General features: G+C 41.8%; 1 protein-coding gene across 1 annotated transcript in view; it reads left to right on the forward strand.

The window, feature by feature from the left end:
• Positions 1-25,097, forward strand: part of LOC147999791 (uncharacterized) — a 266,689-nt gene that overhangs the window by 160,672 nt on the left and 80,920 nt on the right. Inside the window, exon 4 of the mRNA XM_087593703.1 lies at positions 3,333-3,406. Coding sequence (XP_087449829.1) covers positions 3,333-3,406 — 74 coding nt within the window. The remainder of the gene's footprint in view (positions 1-3,332; positions 3,407-25,097) is intronic.

Here is a 25,097-nt window from a genome sequence, read left to right on the forward strand (position 1 = left end):
TCCATCAGACTACCTATAAGCCAGATTGTGGGACATGCTCTGGAGTAGTGGTTGATGGGAGAGGACCCAGCCTACTGTGGGCAGTACTGTTCCATAGGAGGCAGTGCTGGCAGATATAAGAAAGGTATCCTGGAGAGAAAGTCAGTGAGCAGCTCTCCTTCATGGCCTCTGCCTCAGTTCCTGTCTCCAGATCCCTTCTTTGAGTCCCTTCCCGGACTTCCTTTCATGATGGCCTGTGATTAGGACACAAAAGCCAAATAAGCCCTTTCCTCCCCACGTTGCTTTTGGACAGTGTTTATCACAGCGACAGAAAGCAAAACAGGGCAAGGACCCAGAATAGCTCCAGTATTTTTGATATAATAGGACACTCTTGGTGGTTGATATAAAGAAGAAGAACTATATCTTTTGTTTACGAAAGGTAGAAAAAAATAATCAGTGTTGAAATACTGGTGTACGTAAATCGAGGCCTGAAATACCAAGCCTTGTTTATGGCCACATCTGGGAAATGGATAGAGTGGGTGGCTACTCCATTTAGTACTCAAAATTACTTGATGGAACCTGGATTTTAGTAGAACAATTGGATGTAACTTGCTTCTGAATACAGACATTACAACACAGAAGCATTACTAATAGCCCCTGGAGTTGTGGAGATGGCATTATTCACATTTGTCCTCCATTTCACAGACCTCGGTGTTCTTGACCTAGACTGGAAGATGTCAAGGTTCTGTGACATTTCTGACTCAATGAAGTGTCCAGTGCTGGGGGACAGCCAGACGTCAAAGTTGGCCACTAGCTATTATTCTTGCCTTCCATTAACCCATATGAACTCATTCCAGACTTGGAAGGGATGGAGTAACACAAGATAGACATGAATGGAATCTACGGCTTGTTTCAAGTACCTGCTTTTATACATCAAGTCATTTATCTTCCCTACCTGTTGTAAAACATGTTTTAAGGGAGATTTAAAAATGTAAGCTGCAATACATTCAAATTAAGAAGGGTGAAATGAAGCAATAAGAAGCAGCAGGGTGAAGAATGTTAGTGAGCCGTAGCCCTGTACACGTTCTGTATGCCCATGGGAGGTAGAGCATGCAGCTCTCTGTTCCCTAGAAACCAGCACTACAGGCAAAACATGATTGGCTCCATGTCTTAGAATGCCCATAAAACTAACACAAAAACAATCGCTTAGAAAAAGCCAGGCGATTCTTGCCAGTAAGAATGATTTCTCCTCTGGGTGCTTTTAAGGAGGATGCTGTAAAGCACTGAGCATCCTCCTCAGCTGAAGGCTTGGGGCCGAAGAGCCATGGTTAGTGTAAGGCTCCTGTGGTGTCTTCCTATGTGCACTAATACCTCACACCAAAATGTCATTTCTGGGGAAGAGTACTGGGATATAAACACACAGAGTTTTCTGGCAATAAGGCTTGATGTGGAACGGATTGTAGAGTTTTTAGCAAGATGAATAGATGATCGAATGGGTAGACTCAGTACCCTTTGGGAAATTATCTATAAATAATGCAAGGGAGTGTCTCTGACAGATGTTTGAACTACAGGGATTCTTTGACTACAGTATTGTGCTTAATCTTATCTTACTGATCGTACTTGGAGTTGAACAGTAAATATATATAGTGTTATAGAATAGTGACTTAGGATTCAAGCAAATTTTATAAGTTTTTTCAAGGTTGTTTAGTCTACTAAACTACTGACTGTAGTGGTCAAGTTTGGGGCCTAACAGCAGGACACAGCAGAATTCACCATGCCATGTGGACAACGCACAAACTGTCTTTTCTGATGCATTTCTGTATGGAACGGCAATAGAATCCAACAACATGGGAGAAAGCCCGTGGCCATGGTAACTACTGTGTGTCTACTCTCTATGTGTCATGCCACGCACTCTGAAATGTCAGACTTCCGAGCATTCACTATGGTGATGGCTTTTTATGAAACAGAGTCATAAAAACTGAAAGTCCATGTCAGCTGCGTAACATACAGTAATGGATTACAAAGGGAGCTTGTAAAAAAAAAAATTAAGTGTACTCAAAGCCAGTGGAGAAGTTACTGGAAAAAATGAAGAAGAAAGATTAGTTATCCTACCTAAGGTCATCGAGTTTATTCACAAACCCAAAATTACAGGAGATGAAAGTTGAGGCTGCCTTCTGGGGTTTGAAAGAGGGAGGGGGCGGGCAGAGGGAATCTCAGTGATCGTCGGTTTAGTTTTGTTCAGAAGTCTTTGGAGGAAACAAATTGGTGTCTGAGGTCACATAGACATGTTAACCAGACAGGTCGGAATGGTTTGGGTTTGTTATAGACTCGGAGGACCCTGGTGTAGAAACAATGAACTGGAACAATAAGAAGGCAGATGAAATCCAAAGCCAGCAGCAGTAGGAAACCCGTGCTGAGAACCAAAAATAACCAAGAGCCCCCACCCCCTGCAAACGTGAGCCATGATCTGTCTGTGGAATCTCATATCACCAGAAGCCTCTAACTGAATTTTGTCCATAAAGGCAGATTAAGAGTCAGAGTTATCTAATATTCACTTGGAAGCAAATTGAATTTAACTGAAATAAGCCCCATTTGTACAACATCGTTTTTTGAAAAAGAATCAGTAAATAGGCAGAAATAGCTAAATGGATTGTAGAAAATGAAGCATCAGGGTTAAATCAAAGTGAGTGGGGCCTTTCTCCTGACCACCACCTGACAGAGTGGGTGGGACTAAGAACTGGACGGAAGCGAGGCCAGAGTGGGGGGTGGAGGGGTGAGGTGGGAGTGGGGTGGGGGTGGGGCATGGGTAGGGGTAGATTTTGGAATGCAATACACGGAAGTGGGGGGATTGGTTTGCCCGTATCTTTGTCTATTATTGCTGCTGTAACAGTGCTCACAGTTTTAGATGATGGGAAGCCCAAATCAGGGACCTGATAGATTTCATGTCCGGGTTTGTAAGTGGTACTTGCGAACCTTAGACCTCCAATAAGAAGAAGAAAAAGAAGACAAAAACTCTTTTCTACCATAGTGCCCCAAGATCCAACTTCATTATTCTGTTGTCCACATGTTTTCAGAATGTGACTTGTGGAGAGGCCAGCATGAACCATCCATCCATAAGAACACATGACTTTGAGGGCTCTGTGTTTCAAGGCTCTCCTCGTGAATTGTATCCCCTTCTTCCTCCCACCCCATCTGAGAATGCACAATTTTGAAGTGCTAACTTCCAGTGCTGCAAAAAGATACCACATTTGCAAATAGGGATGCTGCAGATATAATTAGTGAAGATGAGGTCACAGCGGGTAGGGGAGTGTTTTACTCCTCTAGAGTTGTTATTGTTATTATTTTTGTTTCAGGTTCATCTGTGCACTCACACAGTGCCTTGGGAAAATCTAAGTTATATTGTCAGAAGCCACGTAACCATAGAAAGGTAAGAGAGAGAACTGGAACAGACCCATCCCTATGTCGTGAAAGACGCCATGCCTTCTAATAATTTGTTCCCTGACTTCTGGACTCTGAAACAGTGGGATGATCAACATCTGTGGCTAAACTTCTCAGTTTATGGTATTTGTCACCATGGTTCCAAAGCCACAAATACAGACTCCCATGGAATCTCCAGCTAGAGCCTCCAGCCTTCCCATCTTCCTAAGAGGGTCAGGAGGGGACGTGTAGACACACATAAGGAAGGTAGAAGGATATGAAAGGAATAGTGTGGGGTAAAATTGAACAGGCTGTGTCTGACAGACAGTAGGCTCCTGGTATGAGAAAGCCTGTTGCGGGGTATGGAATGAGGCATCCAGAGGAAGCTGGATGAGGTTCTAAAACTGTGAGCACCAAGTAAGAACTGAGGAGGTGAGATTTGGGTGTTCCTCAGAGGTGTTAAAAGGACAGAGACAGCATCATTCAGGAAATGTGGAGGTTGGCATAGATCTTTCTAGTGACCGAGGTACCTTGATTCCACTTTGATATTAGTTCAATTACTGACATATAATAGGATCAAGAAATTTAATGATTTCATATCAAAAGTAGAACATGTGCTGATGTGGTTTGGCGACAAAGAAGTGAAGACTTAGGGCCTTCTCTCCAGCTGTAGTCTCAGCTATGCAACTTTCATAATATTGGATGTTGGACCTCATTTATTGTAGATTTATTTTGGGTCATTTTGTTCTTTAATGGGTTTTCTCCCTCATATCTTTGATCCATATTCAACAAAGTAGAGACTTTGAATTTGCTTATTTTGGGGAAGATGTGTTACCTCTTATCACATTCTTTTTAATACCAGAACTTCATGCCTGTTGCTGTTCTAAAGAGTATGTGTTGTGTTTTTCCATTGGAGTTAAATCCTTACATTGAAAACACACCTTTAAATGATCAATTTATGGATACCCTAGAAGTATATATGCTAAAATGTCAGGCAGGTAATGTAAAGAAAATATATTAAATGATCACAGGGAAAGTCAGAGTGTATTATTTCTTATAGTATATAATAAAATATTCCACTGTAGAATTTGTTTGCTGCAAAATTTTACTGCAAACAATGGGCAGAGAGGAAGGGAAACTGGAGGATTAACTTGTGTCTGCGATATGCATGTCTAGGTTAGGGCCTTGAAAGATTAGAATGTTACACTTACTGAAGGTCAGAAACGAAGAGGGAGAAGACAAGGACTCAATGGGGCTTATTCTCCAGATATGGGGAAAAAGTCAGTCAATAGGTGGAAGACTAAAGAGGACTATGGACCATGGAAGTTAGGCAGGAAAGAGAACATATAGCACAAACCGGTGAATGTTGTGTTTGAACAGTTGTTAGTCATGCTACGCTACATTTTCTCTGCACATTTGAAAGTACCATCTAGAAAACACTGATTTCCCTAATAAGTTTCAATAGCAGTTTTTACGCACCCACAAGGCTAGGCAGAGCCATCGTTGTTAGACGGCTTCCTGATTACCTGTCAATCACAAGTGGCCCAGTGGTAGAAGAACGTCAGGACATCTTTCTCTTCCTTCTCAGCTAACTTCTGTGCTGTCCCCCATGGGACAGCCACCTGGAACACCAGCTCTCCTACAACAAGGTCTGCTGAGCCCTCCCAACCTCATGGAAATGGGAAAGATGTATGTCAGTCTTTTATATTTTATATTTATTATATTTTTATATTTTATATTTTTAAACCAAATACATCTCAGGTTTCTATTGCTGGGACTGAACACCATGACCAAAGAAACCCGGGGAGGAGAGGGTTTATTCAGCTTATACTCCACAGCACCGTTCATCATGGAAGAAAGTCAGGACAGGAGCTTATGCGTGGCAGGAACCTGGAGGCAGGAACTGATGCAGAGGCTGCTACTTACTGGCCCATCATGGCTTGCTCAGCCTGCTTTCTTATAGAACCCAGGACCACCAGCCTAGGATTCAGATGACCTCTCCCATTGATCACTAATTAAGAAAATGTCTTAACAGCTGGATCTTATGGAGACATTGTCTCAGATGAGGTTCTTTCCTTTCAGATGACTCTAGATTTTGTCAAGTTGACATGAGACTGGCTAGCACACCCAGCTTCCTTACTCCAGGGTCTGGCCTGAGACATTAACCTCTGCTGCCACTGTCACAGCATGGGGGTGTGTATGTGCACTGGGTGATTGTAAGGACTGAGGTAGACCATGCACACACAGACCAGAAAATGAGCCACATTAAGGTTACTTATAAAATCTAAAATAAAAAAAAGAAAATTCTAGATGTGAACATCACTCACTTACCTGTCCCACTTTTCTTTTCCTGGTGTTCAGTTTGGAGTTTGGGTGGAGGGTTTTCTTCAGTTATAGTTATAATTCATTGCAGTGGTAAAGAATTTTTGAAGTAATGAAGTCCAAGCTGCAGTTTCAATTCTGATTATAGCTAAAATACTCAAAGAAAGTTCCTTTTACTTCATTCCCAATGTGCATCATGTTTGACAACTTGTTTATTACCTTTATTATTTATTGTCTGTGGTGAGGGTGGCACACACATGCCACGGCACAGGTGTAGAAGCCAGAGGACAGCCTGTGAGAGTCTATTCTCTGTGTACCACAGGGATTGAACTCAGGCCATCAGGCTTCGAGGCAAATGCCTGAACTCACTGAGCCATCTCAGTGGCCCAGATAATAGTTTCATAATAAAAATTTTTTGTGTGTCTGCCTGCACTTGCATGTATGTATGGTTTCTAGGAATCAAGTTATGATGCTTGTATAGAATGTGTTTTTACCTCCTGAATCATCTTGACTTTACTTCTATAGGATTTTAATTGACACTTAGTACTTGCACATACTCATGGGATGATGATACCATATGATTGATGTCTAGGTACTTGTATAATGTATAATGACCAAATATGAATAGTTAACTTTTCTGTATTCATTTCCTATCAATTGTATTGAGACAGGAATAAAAGGATATTATGATAGTTAATGTTTGTGAATGGAGGTTTGCTACCATTCTAAGATGCTTACACACATTCCTGCCTCTGCCCACTACATACGGGTGGTGCATTCCCCCCACCCAATATGGGGAATCAAAATGATTTTTAGATATTACAAGTTGTCCTCATTGGGGGACAGAAGCACCTCTGGTTGAGAGGCTCTTTCTCTTGGGGAGTTGTACAGACACCAGAACATTAGCAACTTGTCAGGTGACTTCAGTTTAGAATCAAACTCAGACTTGTAGTATAACAGAGAAGGTAATCACTGACTTGGGTGATGCCTATTTTGTAATCCTGAGCTACAATTCTTTAATAAATGAGTTCAAAATGTTGTTTAGAATAGCACAACCTAAGATTATTTTCATTTTCATGGCCATTGGAAAGGAATAATATTTAAAAAGTATATGAATTTAAAAAACCAGAAAATTTAAAAACAAAGGAAATGATGAAGAAGAGACAACAGAGCTCTTAAGAAGGAAAGCAGCAAACATACTTTTCATTTAATATTATTTAAAAACTCACTTGCTATAAATGTCTCTAGATTCTGTTTCCCAGAAACTAAACACACGAACACACACACACACACACACACACACACACACACACACACACACACACCCCAGTATCATTCTCTACGTGCTTTTCTTTGCAATAGGTCATTCGTTTAGAAGTTTAGACTAGTGGATACCTGACTGATGTTGGAGTGTCAGAACACTCTCATTTCTGGAAACAAATAATGTTATATATTAAAAATTATCAGAACAGGTAAGGCTGAATATGTGACAATAACCATTATTAAAGTTAGTTTAAACCACTATTTCTCATTTATCTCTGAGTGCATAGCCAGGTGAGGCAATGGCACCTGTATGGTTTGAGTAGCTTTGACCCCATAGACTCATGTGTTTGAATGCTTGGCCTATAGGGAGTGGCACTATTAGGAGGTGTGGCCTTGTTGGAAGAAGTATGTCACTGTGGAGGTGGGCTTTGAGGTCTTATACATGGTTCAAGCTATGCCCAGAGACACAGTTCCCTTCTGCTGCCTTCAGATCAAGATGTAGAAACTTCAGCTCCTTCTCCAGCACCAAAACGGACTGGATGATGCCATGATCCCTATCATGATGATAATGGACCAAACCTCTGAAACTATAAGCCCACTCCAACTACATATTTTCTTTGTAAGAGTTGTCTTGGTCATGGTGTCTCTTCATAGCAATAAAACCTTAACTAAGGAACCCCATACCCAATATTACCATGGCTTCATCTTCACATATGTATGTTGTGTTTCATGCAAAAGGAACTTTTTATATGGGAGAGATTATCTGCTTAGCCAGTACGTAACAGATCCTAAAAAGGAAAGATGGAGGTTAAAGAGCATGTTCTCATTTGCCTACTTCCGCCAACCACGTTCCGCCAACAACCATTTAGCTACAGCTTCGTCAATGATAAATCCACCGATGAAGTCAGTACCCTCATGGTCCAGAGATAACCCCAAGGCCTCCTACTGAGCACTGTTGTACTCAGGAAGAAAAAGCTTTCAATAATCGAGTCTCTAGAGGGCATTTCATATCCAAATCATAATGAGAGTTATGAAACAAGCAAAGTGGGAAAAGACAAGTTAACACTACTGTGTGGAGTTCTCAGAATGAATGAAACCCCACCCAAACCTTAATCTTAGCTCAGTGAGCTCCGTCTGGACATCTGATCTTTAGAAATGTAAGATAATAAACTTGTGTTATTTGAAGCTACTAACCTGCTGGAAGTTTTTAATAAGACGCCAACACCAAGCACATTAGTCAGGGTTCTCTAGAGCAACAGTTCTCAACCTGTGGGTGGGTCACAACCCCTTTCAGGGGGGGGGTTGACCCTTTCACAAGGGTCACAGATCAGATATCCTGTCTGTCAGATGGAAACATTATGATTCATAGCAGTAGCAAAATTACAGTTATGAGGTAGCAACATGAGGGGTATATTAAAGGATCACAGCATTAGGAAGGTGGAGAACCATTGCTCTAGAGGGACAGAACCAATATCAACTTATTATGTTGGCTTACGTGATATGGGCTAGATAGTCTAATAACAGCTTCTCTTTTTCACAGTAGAGCTATAAAAAACTCAGTTTTTGCTCAGTCCTTTGGGTTAGATGCTTCAGCAATCTTAATCTGCTACTGAAGACCTGGAGTATTCCTCAAGAGCTGCTGGTCCATGTTGGAAGAGGTCAAAGGAGTTGGTATCTGATGTCTGTGAAGGCAGGGCGTGGCAGCAGCATGGCAGTAGAAGCAGCTGAGTAGATGCACTCACCAGCAAGGGGTCAAGTCCTGCAAGCAAAATGCAGCACCTTTTCTCTTGGGGTCTTATATTTGGGATAGAACTAGAAGTTTAGTCCCTCTAGGAAATATCCATACAGACCCACCCAGAGGTGAGTCTTTTAGTTGAGTCCAGATCTAATGAAGCTAACAAACAAACTATCATGCTAAATATCTTGCTTCTGTTGCCTTCATTAATCTTTAGAGAATATCCAGAATCTGGTAAAGTGACACTGTGAGAAGCAATTTGAAGACAAGTGTTTGTCACCCTATTATTCGTAAGCTAAAGCAACTACAAATACTATGAATATCCTGTGATAGTGACTGGGTCACAGTTTGTCTAGTCTTAGCAATCTCATACATCCCTTGAAAATCCTGTTTTGAACACAGCGAGTGAGGGGGGAAATGCTTATGGGTGATCTAACAGAAGGCTGCAATGTGGGGCTGGAGAGATGAAGCAGTGAATAAAAGGACTGGCTGTTCTTCCAGAGGCCAGCGTTCAGTTCTCAGCAACCGTGTAGGGTGGTTTACAACTGCCTGTTGCTCCATCTCCAGGGGATCTGCGACCCTTCTGGCTCCTGTGAGTATCACACACACACACACACACACACACACACACACACACACACACACACACACGTACCCCTCTGTTATGGTTTGTATATGCTTACCCCAGGTGGTGGCACTATTAGAAGGTGTGGCCTTGTTGGAGTAGGTGTGTCACTGTGGGTGTGCTCCTCAAGACCCTCCTCTTAGCTTTCTGGAAGCCAGTCTTCTGCTAGCGGCCTTCAGATGAAGATGTAGAACTCTCAGCTCCTCCTGCACCAGGCCTGCCTGGATGCTGCGTGCTCCCGCCTTGATGATAACGGACTGAACATCTGAACCTTTAAGCCAGCCCCAATTAAATGTCTTTATAAGAGCTGCCTTGGTCACGGTGTCTGTTCACAGCAGTAAAACCCTAACTAAGACACCCTCCCACACACAAATAAATAAATAAAGGTGAAATATCTATAGCCACACTTACAGTAAGAAATTAATTAGAAGTATGCATGTTTTTCCAGAAAAATCTTTGAAACATTTTTTAAAAAATCAATTTCAAAGACTTGCAAGGCACCCAACAATATTGCAACCAAAGGTAAAGAACCAACCTCATTTAAAAGAGGATTTAGACATTCTCAAGAAAACAGACCTAGATATAAACTTGCCATACGTAAGTGTGTGATTATATAGACAGTCATAAGCATGCTACAGCTGTAACTGCTATTTGCTGACCATGGTCTTGTTCATATTTATATTACCTATCACTAGATCAACTTGATTCTTTCATTTTTGACAAACATGTCATTTCTTCATTGAATAAACCAGTGTGCATGAACAGACACATCGTTTACAGTTCTGTTTTAACTTTCTATATACTGTGTTAAAGGGATAGAGGGATTTTTTTCCCCACTAAGTCATAGGTCTTATCCATGAGTAGACTTTGCTACTATTTAATCAAAACACCTGTTGTTTTTAAACATATTCTCAATTGTTTGATTTCTACCAATGAAGATTCAGGAGCCAGATGCTGGGGTGAAAGCCGCTAGCTCAGAGAGGCAAGAAAGCACCCAACTGACCTTCCTCCTCAGCCAGCAGCCCAGAAGCAATGTCCTTCTCTCACACCATCTCAAAAAAAAAATCTCCTTCCGGCTGAATGTCCCTCCCTTCTACTTCCCAAGTGTCTTTCTATCCATCCTCCTTACTTCCTCTTACTCTCTACGGTCTTTTCCTGATAATCTTGTGTTCACTTCCTGTTAACTGGTTGCTTGCTCCACATCTTGGCCTATGATTGAGTGTATTTAATCCTGTTTACATAGTCTTGGATTAAAAAGGTGTGTGCTCAGGCTGAGTCACACCACACCTAAAAACAGGTTTTTCCAGTAAATAACACAATCTTGGGGGGCACAGTGTGATCAAATATTCTGCAACAGGCACCTAAGCTCCTCTTTTCATTGGTTTTTAGGTTTAGTGCTTGACTGTTCCCTCAGGTAAAATCATGGATGTTTTCAACCTGCAGAAGGTTTAGACCAACTACGAAGTAAGAAGGACCACAAATTAGTGCCAGTGCAAGTTAGTCCTTTACCTCGGGACTGAGAACAAATCTTTTGGAGCTCAGTAATAAGAACGGCTAGAGGTGCTGCTTGCTACCTCATAGCACTCTCTTGGCGCTGACACACCATGACCTGAGCGAGCCGAGCAGCCATAGAGGCAAGTCACACGGATGAGTTCTAGCCGTAGTCCCAGCTAAGGTGGAGTCAATGGCTGGCATCAACACGCAGACTAGAGTGAATGAACCTGCCAATGATCTCAATCTCTAGGCTTTGGTGTATGCCTGCTCATAGCAACTAGAGCTGAACCAGGCTGTCTCTAGCAAGCCCGGACCAAGATGCAGATTGGGGAAGACAACAAACGCCAATGTTTTTTAGGAACTCTTCACACCTAGACAAGCTTGTGCATACAACAGCAGAACATTTGAATAGTTTCCACATTTCTCCACCACACACGGATCGCTTTCTCCTTTGGTCCTTCCTGACTCCTGGAGCTGGTCCACTTTCCTAGTCTGATCTCTGCTGCCCTGTCCCTCACACAGAGCTGCATCCAAACGAAGCAGCTGTTGATCTCCCTCTCCCTCTCCCTCTCCCTCTCCCTGTGGAGCCTAGCAAGGTTCTGTTCCATCTCCCTCTTAGTCCTTCAGAGACTGTGAAAGCCCATGTAATTTGCATCCGCTGTCATATTGGAGACCTCTGTTCCGGTTCCAGCAGGCTGATTTTCTTTCTGGCAAACCCCTTTTCATCCTCTATCCAGAAATTTCAGACACAGGAAACTTAAGCCTGCCTTTAGCCTAAGGTAGGCAGATGCTTAGCCACTTGGCGTATTTCATCTTCCTAGCCAGTGTGTTCTATTCAAGGGTGAGAACCTGCCCCGAGTTGGTCCAACAAGACTCAATCCTGGCTTTCTCCCAGGAAAATCTTCCAGCAGCAGCCCCTGAGCTGTGAAGCTGTCAGCCCAGGTCTGTGAGGGTCCAATCCTGCAAGAAAGCACACCTGCAAGTATAACAGACCCAGAGGAAGGCAGAGCCAAGAGTCCACCTATTCACGACATCATGACAGCACCCAGAGTCAGCCATGCCAAGTGACAGCTCCCCTCTCCACCCACAACCTCACAATTTTGTCAACAAAAGAATTCTCTTTTTGGGAATTTGATATTCAGTAGCTAAAGACTCATAGAGACAATCTAGATGACATCCTTTCTCGATATTCTAGGACAAAACATGGGTGTCTGCTTTAAGTGATTATGTACTGTGACTTGGGCTGAGGGAGGGGAGCTGAGTTAAGGGCAATGAAGTTCAACCTTACCTATTTCTTACGCTACCACGACCTCAGTAAATTCCTCATGACGCCGTTTGAGCGTGGCTCCTAGAGCCATTTGAACGTGGCTCCTAGAGCCATTTGACAGGGTGCTAGTTGTGGGCACATCATTATGAGGTTTCCAAGGACAGGAACTATTTGCTTAGTGGAAATATATATATATATATATATATATATATATATATATATATATATATATATATATGAATGATGAAGGCACTGGGCTTACACTATGATACTACTATGTTCCCCACAGTTCTTTCTTCCTCTCTCTTTCACAGTGTATCTAGCACAAGTCTCCTTCCTTCCAAGTTGCTGAATGAAATGTGTATTCATCAGCATCTCCAGCTAGACAATACTTCTAGAACAATTATTAAGTACCAGGCATAAATACTGTCTCAATTAATTCTCATGCTAACACAGGTTGTGAACTCTTTTTTTTTGTTTGTTTCTTTTTGTATGGGTGTAAGAAATTCTGACAAAATAAAACTGGAGCGTCAAGGGAAGCACACCCATAGCATCTCTCCTGCTGGCTGCAGAGCTCTTTGATCCTGACACTTGGTGCAGGTTCTCGGCATTTCTAACACACAGGGGATTGTTGCCTTGAGAGATGTTCTACACGCCTGTTCTGAATCAAGGTAAACTGCCCGGGTTAAAAGCTTTAAAGGATAGGAAATCAGTCCTTGAATTAGAGAAACTGTGACTGTAGAAGCAACTTAGCAGCATTTGGGGATGCGGAGAAGGGGAAGGGAAATCTGGAAAGCATTGGTGTGTGTCTCATAGCAGGAGCACATGTTCTGAGCTTTGTTCTTTCCATACCAGGCACAGATGTAGAGAAATGGCAAGGGCTTTGGTAAAGAAGTGTTTCAAATTTGGTGGCTGTCGGCCAAGAAAACATACCTGGCTGTGGTTGTCATGAGTGTGGAACAAAGAATTCTGGAGGCAAGGTTGAGGGAAGGGCTGGAAGGAAAAGCTACATGAGGAAGGAAACTAAAAATCTAAGCAAGGGTGAGCGAGGAGAAGACAGCCTCAAAGTTGTAAGATTGTAAGTTGGAGATTCAAAAGGAGGACCAGGCCAGCTGGTGTGCTGTCAGCTGGGGAGATGGGGAGACATTTGTGTTTCAGAGCCTTAGTTTTGATCTAAAAAATAAAAGCCTGAAAATATAGTCTGTATGGCTCTTTGGCAGGGTTGTGTGGATGAATAACCCCATGTAAAGTCTCGGCTGTCCTTTTCCACAGAGACCCAAGTGCCACTTGTTTGTTTATTTCTAGGCAACCATTGCTTGAGAAAGAGAAGACAAAAACAGAGATCTGGTTAGACTGATGCCTGTTGGGGCATTTAGGAAAAGACAAAAGTAAGCTTTTCTCTGGTACATTTGCTCCGTAGTTGTTCACAGCAGCCAGATTCTTTCCCAAGATTGATACACTCGCTCCTAAGCAACCAAGGAGAGCTGAACAAGGGTTAGGACAGAAATAGTGGCTAACTGAAGCAGAAATGTCTGGTTTTCTCATGTGATGTTTGCCTGGATCAGACTCATGTGGTGTTTTGCTGAAATGGAGATGTGGTGTTTGGAGAGGGTCTAAGTAGGCTCCGACAGACAGTGATGGGTACACACACTGGCACAGCTAGCCATCTAACGCTTCCACTTCCTTGAGAGAAGCAGGGCAGAGAACTCCTGGCATTCCAGCTGGTTCTGGTCACTCCCAATTTGGTGGAGGCATGGCCGGTTTCTGCTGGATCATGCTGCTGCTGATTCATATTGGGTGATGATATTTTTGAACTGGACTGCTGTATTCTGACAACAGAGATTGGAATCACTCCAAGGAACTACTTCTAAAAGATGGTCCTATTTACCATCTTTCTCCCCTACCTTTGGACGGTGGGCTAGAAGAGGGGTGGAAGCATTTGAGAAGCCTTATTAAAGTAGATTTTGGAAAATCTAAGCATGTAGATGACAGTCAACTTCCTCTCAGAATTGATGTTCCTCTCAGAATTTTCTAATTAATATATGCTATCTAGAGACCATATACTTAATTGATAGACATTTTAAACATGGCTTTCTTAAGGGTAACAAGGAGCAAGAAAATAACTTGCATAATGTTGTGTGTGCTTTAAATGTAATTTTCTAATGTTTGCTTAGATGTATAATGTATAATGATTAACCTTTATCCACACCGTTTATTTACCTTATACCAAAATACAAGAAAAATTGTAATTTGTTTATCTTTAAATTTATAATACATAATTATATTTGTTTTATGAAATAGTAATTATATATGGTTTAAATGTGGGTTATAATATTCATGATAGACAAAAATTGCCTTCATATAAAGTTTGGAAGTTTTGGATTTCTTATTTATAACTCGGTTGTTTGGATTAATTTTCCCGTTTTATTTCTAAGTTGCAGGCTAAGCTGGGAGATGTTAGGTTTCTCTTTGCGATCATCTACACATAAGTAAGACACCACAGATATTGGCAGTTCAAGGAAACGGTGCAGGCCATTTGTGCCCTCGTTTGGTGGAGGGCGAGGAAGGTTCTGCTTCTTGGGGTATTTATCTCATTGGTGAAGAGAGAGGATGTTTCCTCTAACACTATTCACCCTGATCTCAGAGCCCATCCTTCTCAGTCTAAATATTCTGTGAGAAGGCAGGACTGCAGCATCGGAAAGGAATGGATATGGTACACACACACTCCCGTCGTGAGAATTCTGTGCAGACAAAGGGCCCCACCCTACTCCCAGCCTAAATCCTATTCTGGATTTAAAGTGGTTATGTACCCTCAGAGGCCAGCCCTGGGTAGCTGACTGCCTTGGCCCAAAGCGTTTCCTCCCAGCCACCCCGCTGAATGCTACTAGACGGGTACTCTCCCACCGGCATGTGAGTCAGCGCGCCCCGGCTCCCAGAGGCTCGGCAGTTGCAGTCAGAGGAAGCATGACTAGACCTTGTTGCAGTGGGGGCCACAGATGGAGTGGCAAGTGGTGGAAGAACAGAGAAGAAAGAAGAGAGCTGGCGCAGTGTGAGCCGCTGCGATCCAGCGGCAAGCTAGACAAACTGGAGGGATTCCATGTGCAAGCGCGGCTTTCCTGGCAGTGTGGAGGTGTGTGCTTGCGGGAGAGGAAGTGGTCACGTGACGATGTGGCTAGGCAGATTGTAACTTAAATATTTAGATGACTGATGTGTACTACATTTGTTCTTTTGTTTATTCTTCCCATTCATTAATGCTAGGCCTGACAATAATGAATCCTCGTCAATGTGAGTTGAAATACTTGCCATCTTTTTGTATCCTCTGCTGAATATTGGTCCAAAGAAAGCACTTATTGATGGCGAATGTAAGCAACTATATACCGAATACTGGTCAAACCTTCCCTGTGGCTAGAGCTCTGAGCTGAGTGGTGAGCCAGCAGACATCGTCTCCAGCTTGGTATTTGAGTCAGCTTGCCAAGAAACCAGAAAAACAGTCTTCCCCTGACCATCACTCAGTTTTGTATCTGTCCTCAGGAGGAAAGAGAACAACACAGCCATTGAAATTCTCAAAGCTTTGATAATGGCCGGGAGGATTCACTTGATGTATAGTATGGGCTTCCCAAATCGCTCCACTTTAAAAGGAAACTGTGTTATAGTAATCTGATTGATCAATTATAAAAATATTTCTTTCTAATTCCCACGTCTATTATCATAAGCTGCCCTCCTGAGGAGCTCCTCAGATGTCCTGTGTTCTGCGTATGCTCAGCAAAACCAGACACATTAGGTGGTATTTCTATGTTTTGCATACATGTACATACATGTGTATATATGTAACAAATATAATAAGGAAAGGAGGCTATCAATTTGAGAGACAGAATCTACTATCTAACCTAATTGGCCTCACACTCATAGTTCTCCTATCTCAGCCTTCTGGGTGTTGGACTTACAGGCATGCACAACTTTACCTGGACTTAGGGTGTTTGAGATTTGTTGAATTTGATTAAAATCTACACATAGGAAAGTAATGCCCACCAGACAAGAATCTTAAACAATTACAGACCATATTTTTCTTGGCTTGTTATACTGTTTCAGTGGTTGTGGAAAACAAATAATTTGAATTAATATATATATATATTTAGTTTTAACTTATCAGGGGAACCTAGAACTTACATGAAACCTGCATGGCCTGCGAGCTTCTCAGTAAATATCCACTGGCTGGTTCTATTTCCTTCATGTTCTCAGCTAGTTATCAAGCTACCATCTTGCCTATCACCAGCAGGAAGCAAATTGGGGTCTTCAGCACAGTTGTCTAGAAGGTGCTTTTCTTATCACTAAACACTTTGTCCGCCCCCACCCCCCAAGCCTCAAGTGAGCAAACAAACAACAAAAATACACAAAATAATAACAAAACCAAACCAACAACAATAACTGAACACAACCACAATAAGTAAAATGGACGACAGTATAGGCTCATCTCCATTTTTAGCTCATCTGCTAGGAGTTTATTTTCGTGAATATTGTAAAATAATTTATCCATCCATTATGTTTTCTTGGGGGAGATGAAGACAAATGACTTCCTGCTCAGGTCAGGCACAAGTGAGGAACCAAAGCAATGGGTCATGAAAGTCTAACTTGGTGAATCAATGAATTTATTAGGGTTAATTTCAGGAGTGTTGGTGAGGAGTCTTTTCCCAAGAGCATGGATGACTCAAGACAGCGCTATCTCTGAAAACCACAACCCAGCATGGGAGCTGATCCAAAAAAGCTGTTGTTCAATTCGTAATTAGCTCAGTGTCCTTCTCCCAGAAGCCCTTTCTGCTTATATAACCATGGGTAGGATGATTGGGAATCATGTACGTTTTAGGAACTTCTTAAGATTTGTGAGTTGTTTGCTTTCTGAGTCTTAAGAAGTCCCTCCCCTCCCCCAAGAAGGAATTTATCAATTAGGAAGAAATTGCTATACAATGAACTCTACTAATTGATTATGGTAGAATTTTGGATGTTTGGATGAATTAGGCAGGACTTGCCTCATACTGCCGAGGGGGGTGTGATAGAGGATTAAGACTGGCCATTTCTCCCTGGTGATTTCCCTTAGCTGCCATTTGAGTCCAGCAGAAATATTTTGCCGAATTTACTAGTCATTTCTACTCAATTGTGAATGTGTTTATCAGGTATTCCGTAAGGGAAAGGCAAAAGTAAAGGTAAGCTTACAGAGGTGTTCATTGTAGCATGGGAGAAGAATGAATCCCAGAAACACTTCATCCTGGAACCGGTACTAGACATGGGCTAATGGGGCCTTCCATATTAACTTATTTTATTTTCTTCTCATAGGAGATTCATGTGGTAGATATAGACCTACCTTAGCATTTCAAAGTCTGGGATTCAAGTTTTGACTCTGAACTGATATATTGTTTCTTGTTTTAAAACGTTTAAATAATCTTTGCTTCATAGAAATAGTCAATGTATTAAAATATAATAACTAGTATTATTAATGATAAATATATGAAGAATTTTCCTGTTAGTACAGTTTTGTCTTAGGAATGTATTTTCTGGCACAGCATATGGAGAACCAGGGTTCATCTCAAGTTCCTGCGCACCTTCTTATTTGTGTTTTGACATAATCTAGTGTTGCATTTGACAGCACAGAGCACTTGGTTGTATTGTTTTTCTACAGTTGCTACTTGTCATGTTTTATGACATTGTTCCTGGTATACATCAATGTGTGTATTATTACCTAGGAATGGATAAGAAGATGAGGCATTCTTTTTATTTAAAAAAATATGTGGTGTTAGATACATTTTGTTTCTAGTACCACGCTGTGAACCTTCTACAAACAGAAAAGGAAATTCTAGGCATGTAGGAGGATGGTCTTTTCTTCTGCTCAGTTATAATGTCCAAAGCATGTCTATGAAATCAGAGTTCTGTGACTATTTTAGATCAAGCTGATTTCCTATGAAATCCTGAAGATGCAGTTGGGTGTTTAAATACTCTGGTTTTAGGAGAGCATTGGTTTGAATGAGTACCTTTTCAGATGATCTAGTTTTAAAGGTTTGTCTGATTTAGAAAGAATGATTACTAAAATGTAACTCTTGACACCAGGAAATCCATGATCTTCTGACCACACAATATATGCAGAGGCTCTTAAAGGTAATTAGGTTACCTAAAGCACTGACTTGCCTCTGATTGACAAAATCCTAGCATGTCAATACTGGCATCAAACTAAAGCCCAGAATGCCTCAGGCCCCAGTTACTCACAGTGTGGTCCAGACATCATCATCATCACCTGGGAATAGATTAGAGCTAGAGCATTGCAGGTCCTGCCTAGACCAGCTATGAGGTCAGCATTCACCTAGCATGATGTCTGCTGGTGATTCTATGCACATCAGAGCTCAAGAACACTGCCTTAGTGGAACCATCCTTTAGGAAGGAAGGAGCCAAGAATTATTATTGTACTTTTATACAGGAATAACAAAGAAAGTGACTTAACTAGAAGCTTTTCATTTGTGTGGCCTAACAAGAGACAAAAAATATAACCCTGAGCTATGAGGTTATGTGAACTCAAACCCCAGGAATCTCAGAGATTCAGTCTGGCATGCAGCAGTGTCTGGTGCCCTGATGGGAAGCATGGGCTGTGGTGTCTCCATTCAGGCCTTTGGCCTTTGCTCTGGCTTTTCTGGGACTGTGTGCTATAGGCATCCAGACACTCCCAGCAGAGAGACAGAACACAATACTGTGGTTTAGAAAATATTTATAGGGTTATATGATAGATTCACTAGAAGTCTGCGTAAAATGTTACCGAAGTGTCTTAGTTAGGGCTTTTATTGCTGGGATAAAACACCATGACTAAAACTGACTTGTGGGAGAAAGTATTTATTTCAATTACACTTCCAGTTCACAGTCCATCACCAAAGGAAGTCAGGGCAGGAAATCAGGGCAGGAACCTGGAGGGCAGAAACCAAAACTGAGGTCACGGAGGGATGCTGCTCATTGGCTTGCTACTCATGGCTTGTTCAGCCTCTTCTTATAGCACCCAGCAGAGCAGAGGTGGTACTGATCACCATGAGCTGGCTGTCCCACACTAATCATTAATCAAGAAAACATATTCACCACAGGTTTTCCATAGGCCAATCTGGTGAAGGCATTTTCTCAATTAAGGGTCCTCTTTCCCAAATGGGTTTAGCTTGTGCCAAATTGACATAACATAGGCAGAACAAGAAGCACAGAAGAGAACACTGCACAGATAGGAATGAAATGCCATGGTTGGTTAGGGTTTCATTGCTGTGAAGAGACACCGTGACCAAGGCAACTCTTATAAAGAGCAACATTTAATTGGGACTGGCTTATAGATTCAGAGGTTCAGTTCATTATCATCATGGTAGGAAGCATAGCAGCATGTAGGCAGAAAGGGTGCTGGAAGGGCTGAGAGTTCAACATCTTGATCTGAAGGTAGCCAAGAGAGGACTGGCATTCTCAGGCAGCTAGGAGGAAGCTCTCTTGTGCAATGGGTAGAGCTGGAGACCTCCAAAGGCCACACCCACAGTGACACACTTCCTCCAACAAGGCCACACCTCCTAACAGTACCATCCCACTATGGGCCAAGCATATTCAGACCACCACATGTGGTTGAAAGGCTGAATTCTGGAGCTCAATAGAGCCATGCTGTAGGGCTCACTCCATCTTCTGAGGTGCTAAGGGCAAGTCCTCAAAGAGTTGCTATAATTGGGTGTACCTATAATATAACCCAAAATAAAGAGTTGATGGCTGAGTATAAGATTTGTGAAGAAAAAAAACTCTATTGATTGATAACTATTTTTAGTAGTGGAAAGTTCATAGTAATTTGAATATTCATTAATGAATGGAATTTTGTAGGTGTTATCAGTAAGTGGAATTCAAATGGTGAACATCTTATGCCTTCCTTTTAAAAAAAACACTATCATTTTATTCCTTAAATCATTTAAGAGTAATTTATAGATATCAAATCCATTTTTCCTCAATTTGTTGCAATGTCTTTGCTAAGAACAAGGATTTTTCTTAAGCAATCAGGATACAATTATTAATCTCAAGAACTTAAAATGTTATTTTTTAATGTTCAATCAATCTTAAAATTTTGCAAATTGTACAATAAATCCTATAGATTTTTTTATTTTGATTCGCCTAGAATTGATCAAGATTTCATACCACTTTCAGTTGTCATATCTCTGCAGTCTCCTGGAATCTCAGAAAGTTCCTTGGACTATGGATGTGTATGTATGTTAGGTGGAGGTAGATGACAGGGATTTGGAGGGAAAGTCCTTCATCCTTTTTGTGAGTACAGGCTGCTATTTTGTAGACAATCTCGAGAAACTGTGGTGTGTTTGATATGTGCTTATGAGTAGAGTGAAGTTACTCATTTCGGAGGTCAGCTGAAGCTTTTGATGATACACTTTAATGACAGCATTAAGAGGAGCAGGGAGCAGCATCCTTCTAAGGCTTGAAGAGCAGGGGAGGAAGAGCTGCCCTGGGGCTCCTGTTGGGACTTGTACTGGCAGAAGAGTCCCCAGGGCTGCTCAGGAGATCTGCCACTCACTGTGGGAGAGCTGACAGAGTAGGGGTGGGCGTGGGAAGAGAGCTTTCTGATGTCTTCCTATCCTTAGCTCCTGCTTGCTGGCCGATTCCCACCCAGAAGCAAAGAACAAACATAATCCAGGTGACTTAGGTGCCATGGGCCAACCTCCCAAGAGGCTAAGAAAGATTCAACAGTGCAGAGTGGATCCTGGAGGGGTCTAGGGGAGCAGAAGATAGCTGATACATCAGGTGAAGTGATTTAAAGGGGGGGGGAAACAGCAGTTCATGCAAGGAAATGAAAAGTCCAAAAGTGTTGAAGGATAGATAATCTGCAATGTTGTCAAAGAGATTAAACAGTTATATGGGGTCCAGTGTAAGAACTTATCAACATGGATCGGGCTAAGGACTTTGGACCTACAGATCATGAAGCAGGGCAATTCCATGATCAGACCTGTGCTTGAGAAAACAAAGCAGCTATGGTGGCCATGGGGCAGAACGTCGTTGAGGAAAATGGAAGTCAGGATTGACTGCTGCAGCTTAGGGCAGAGATAAGGAAAAAGCCACTATATCAGATGCACCCAGAGCAGAGAGCAGGGGACAAAAGAGACATTTGGGACCTTTAAAGTTAGAAGGGGAAGGGGGTCAAACATGTTTGGGGCTCAATTAATAATAATTAGTATTATTGATAATGGCAGCTCACAGGTAGCAAATCCTTGCTATTTAACACTAAATCGGAAATATCATTAATCTTCAGGGCAGCTCAGTGAGGCAGGTGTTATTACCACAGATTTAATTACATGGAAATAAAAATGGTTGGGTGGCTATAATACCAAGAACTGAGGCTGAATACTTGCAGTGACTAGTAACACACCCTCTATCTGTAGCTTACTAGAAGCAAAAGATGGGACGAAAAAGACAGATCTCCCCTGGGACTGGGGATATAGGGAAGTAGCACAGGACTGAGGTGAAAGCTGTATTTATAAAATAAAACCATTTGTCATTATAAAATAAAACTATTCGTCTACTCCGAGGTTACTGGAGAAGAAACTCTACCTCGTTTTAGAAAATGTTCCAGGAAGACCTAGAACAATTTAGACATTTTTGTTGATTTCAATTAGTCTTGGCACAGACAGCACTTGTGACCTCCCTGCTGGCTCAAGTGTATCCAGTAATGAACACACAACTGACTACTTAGCTGTTGTGATGTTCTCTTGGATCATGGCAGTCACTCCAGCTCACAATGGGTGGAGTGCCAATTTCACATGTGAGGTATCTGGTTTGTGTTAGGCTGGGCCAGTATTTTTGCCATGTGACCTTTCATCCACTATTTACCTCCTATTTAGGGATCAAGTAGTTTTGGAGTTCCTAAAGAACATGGCATTCCCCCCCGCCCCCGCCTCCACCCATGGAGAAATTAATCCAGGAAAATATTGTAAAGTCCTCAAACTAAGAGGGATAGATTTCAAAAGCATTTATAGTTTTTTACAAGATTACCACCAGATCTTTATCAAAATATAAAGGCCTCTTCTATTAAATAGTTCCTGAATTAGTGTTTCTTAATAGTCTGAAGTAGTTGTATTATACATTTTTCATTTAGGGGAACAAAATTGGAAACATTTGCATGTGGAACAGAATCATTTAAGAAACTATGGAAACCACTAATCTAGCTTAATGCCTTCTATTACTTTGAAAACATTTATTTTATCCCTTGGTTACTGGCAACAATTTGGTTTACAGACAACAATAGAAGGTTTTATGTTTTATGCTTCAGTTGCAGCAAAATGGTTCTCAAATATCTGACCCCAGATAATTGTGAGTCCTGGTGAAGATTCGCACTATCTGAAACCCACAGGAAAGCTCATAACACCATTTATCCTGGGATCTTTTCTTTGGGATGTACAGTATCTTCTCCTGGGCTGTTAATATATACTCTATACGGTTGTATTGTATATTATATCGCTTATTAGTTCTACTGCCATCGCTAATGTTTTAATATATATCTGTATGTGCCTCAAGGGAGCAGTTTATGTGTTTTACTGGCAAGGAGCACAAAAAAATTTCCCCTGCTGTTTCCCTCTATTATGAATTAATATCCACTACCAGGGGACTACTTATGATATAAAATTGTCATCCTGTGAGTGGTGTAGATGAAATTACCATGGAGAAAAGCTGAGCAGTAACCAGAGAGTGACAATGACAGCACCTTTTCTGCTCTAAGTGGGAACCCTGGTGTCTTATATTAATTTATGGCAAATAATTTACATTGCTAATTGCTAAGTTTAATAATCTGTAATATCTTTTCAGTCACAGGCTTCCTTAACAAAAAACAATCTGCTGTGCTGAAATGGAATATTCTAATAACATGGGATCATTTTTGTTAGCTCCAGAGTACACTGCAATCTCTGCAAGAGACGAACCTAGCCGGTAAGAGCACCTAGGGGAAGAAGCCTTTTAAAAGATATTGTTGTCTGCATTGCTCTTCATTTTGGCAATAAAGGAGTTAACACAGAGAGATTGATTCTTAATGACAGTCCTGACTGTTGTGTGGTGGTTGCCTGGCAACTGTACCTGTAGGAACTAAATATTGGACATGTATCTGTATTAATCCCCTCTTGTCAAGGTTTGTGGGTGTTTAATATATTAAGCTTGGGAAATACTTAGAAGCAGAAAAAAGTTTGCTCATTTGATGATCCTTGGAAACCGTGGAAGATCACTGTGTGTCAACACATAAGGGTCAGGAGAGTAAGTGATGTACAGTGCTGTGAATAGGTCTTGAATGTATTTGAGCATCTCTTAAGTGAGACGGAGCCCAGCCTTGCTGTCCTCACATCCCTCCTATTATCTCTTCCAAGGACGTATCTCTTCACTTAGCGAGCATTTATCGACTATCTTTAATGTGCTAGCATCTGTGGCAGATACAGCCTGGGGTATTTACGTGAGATAAATGGAGTCCCCAGTCCTTTAGTCTGGAGTGGAGACTATCATCAATGCAGGGTGCACCCAGAGGGAAACAAGTCTCACGCGCCAGCCCTCAGAGCATGCGCTCTCAGCAGTTCCGGCGCTCCTGTACAGATTAAACTAAGCTCTGCCTTATGCCCTGTGCTCAGCCCACTACTCACAGTTCCGCCCCTTCAGAGAGTTCCACAGTCCTAATTGTCACGTGTTTCGTGGTCCTTCACTTATCAGCTCTTGTCTGCTACTCACAGTTCCGCCCCTTCAGAGAGTTCCACAGTCCTAATTGTCACATGTTTCGTGGTCCTTCGCTTATCAGCTCTTGCCTGCTACCTTCAGAACCTTGGCTAATTTCGGCCTCATTGCAAATTGTTCTTATTTTATCATTGATTCCCTCTAATTACACAAAAAAGCCGAGGATAAACAGCTGAACATAAGTTGGGTAATTGATGAGAAGAGTCCCAGCAGAAATTGAGGAGTACCTCGCTTTTCTGGGAATAAACACAGCCTCAAGATAAGATATAGTCAGTTCTATTATTAATACACATTATAAGCATGCACTGATATGAAGGGTCACTTTTTATTATTAGTCTGTTCCATATGGAGACATTTTGTCATTGATGAATGACATTATCTTAGTAGATCTTTTCTACTATGAAGGATCCCACTTGATCCTCGTTACCATAGGTGAGTTTTATGTAAGTTGTAAGAAGTTTTAGTGACCACCAAAATACCCCGGTCTTCATCAGGGGTTTAGCTGCTTTTTCCCCTTTTTGCTTGTTTTCTCGTTTTTATTTCTCATTCACAAATCAACACATCTGGTCATAAGATTGAGAGAAAATAGAGATGAATCATAATGCCTGGTCTACCCCTCTTCTGTCAATAGCTACAATGGCCTAACAGTCTCTGCTCCACTTTGTCAAGAAATGCTACATTTGTTAATGTGCGGCTGAATCCATCAGCCATCCGGGAAACTGATACGGTGTATTAAGGAAGGACAGTTTGGTGCAGGGCTGAGAGCTTGTGTACTTGAGGGGTTGGAGGTGAGAGACTTCAGTTCAGGAAGGAGACACAGAGGACAGTGAAGTCTCTGGTTGTTTCTCTACAGCAGGCCAGAACTTACAGGGAAATGTAGGAGGGGGAGCCTTTGGTAAGCTATCACCTTTGGGTCCCATTGTTTCCATAGGTGTACAGCCAAATATACGGTTGGGAGCTTGGGGCGCAGCTGGTGAGCACTGATGACAGACAAGAGGAAAGACTGGGAACAAACTGGAGCCAGTGAAGACACCTTTCAGGTGATCTCCACATTTCATTAGTGACAGGCACAGAGAGAGTGATTCCTACTTCATTTTTTTCTGCATACAATTGACCAGACTGCATGGAAAGAAGAATTCTGGGAAATGTAGTTCCAAACCATGGAGGGACTGAGCCCTTACAGAATTTCAGTCTGTGTTGAGATTTACCTTCTAAAACAAAGTGGGGTAATGCTAATGGAATTACCT

This window comes from Rattus norvegicus, chromosome 18 (assembly GCF_021556685.1).
Source record: "Rattus norvegicus strain SHRSP/BbbUtx chromosome 18, alternate assembly SHRSP_T2T, whole genome shotgun sequence".
Taxonomy (NCBI): Eukaryota; Metazoa; Chordata; class Mammalia; order Rodentia; family Muridae; genus Rattus; species Rattus norvegicus.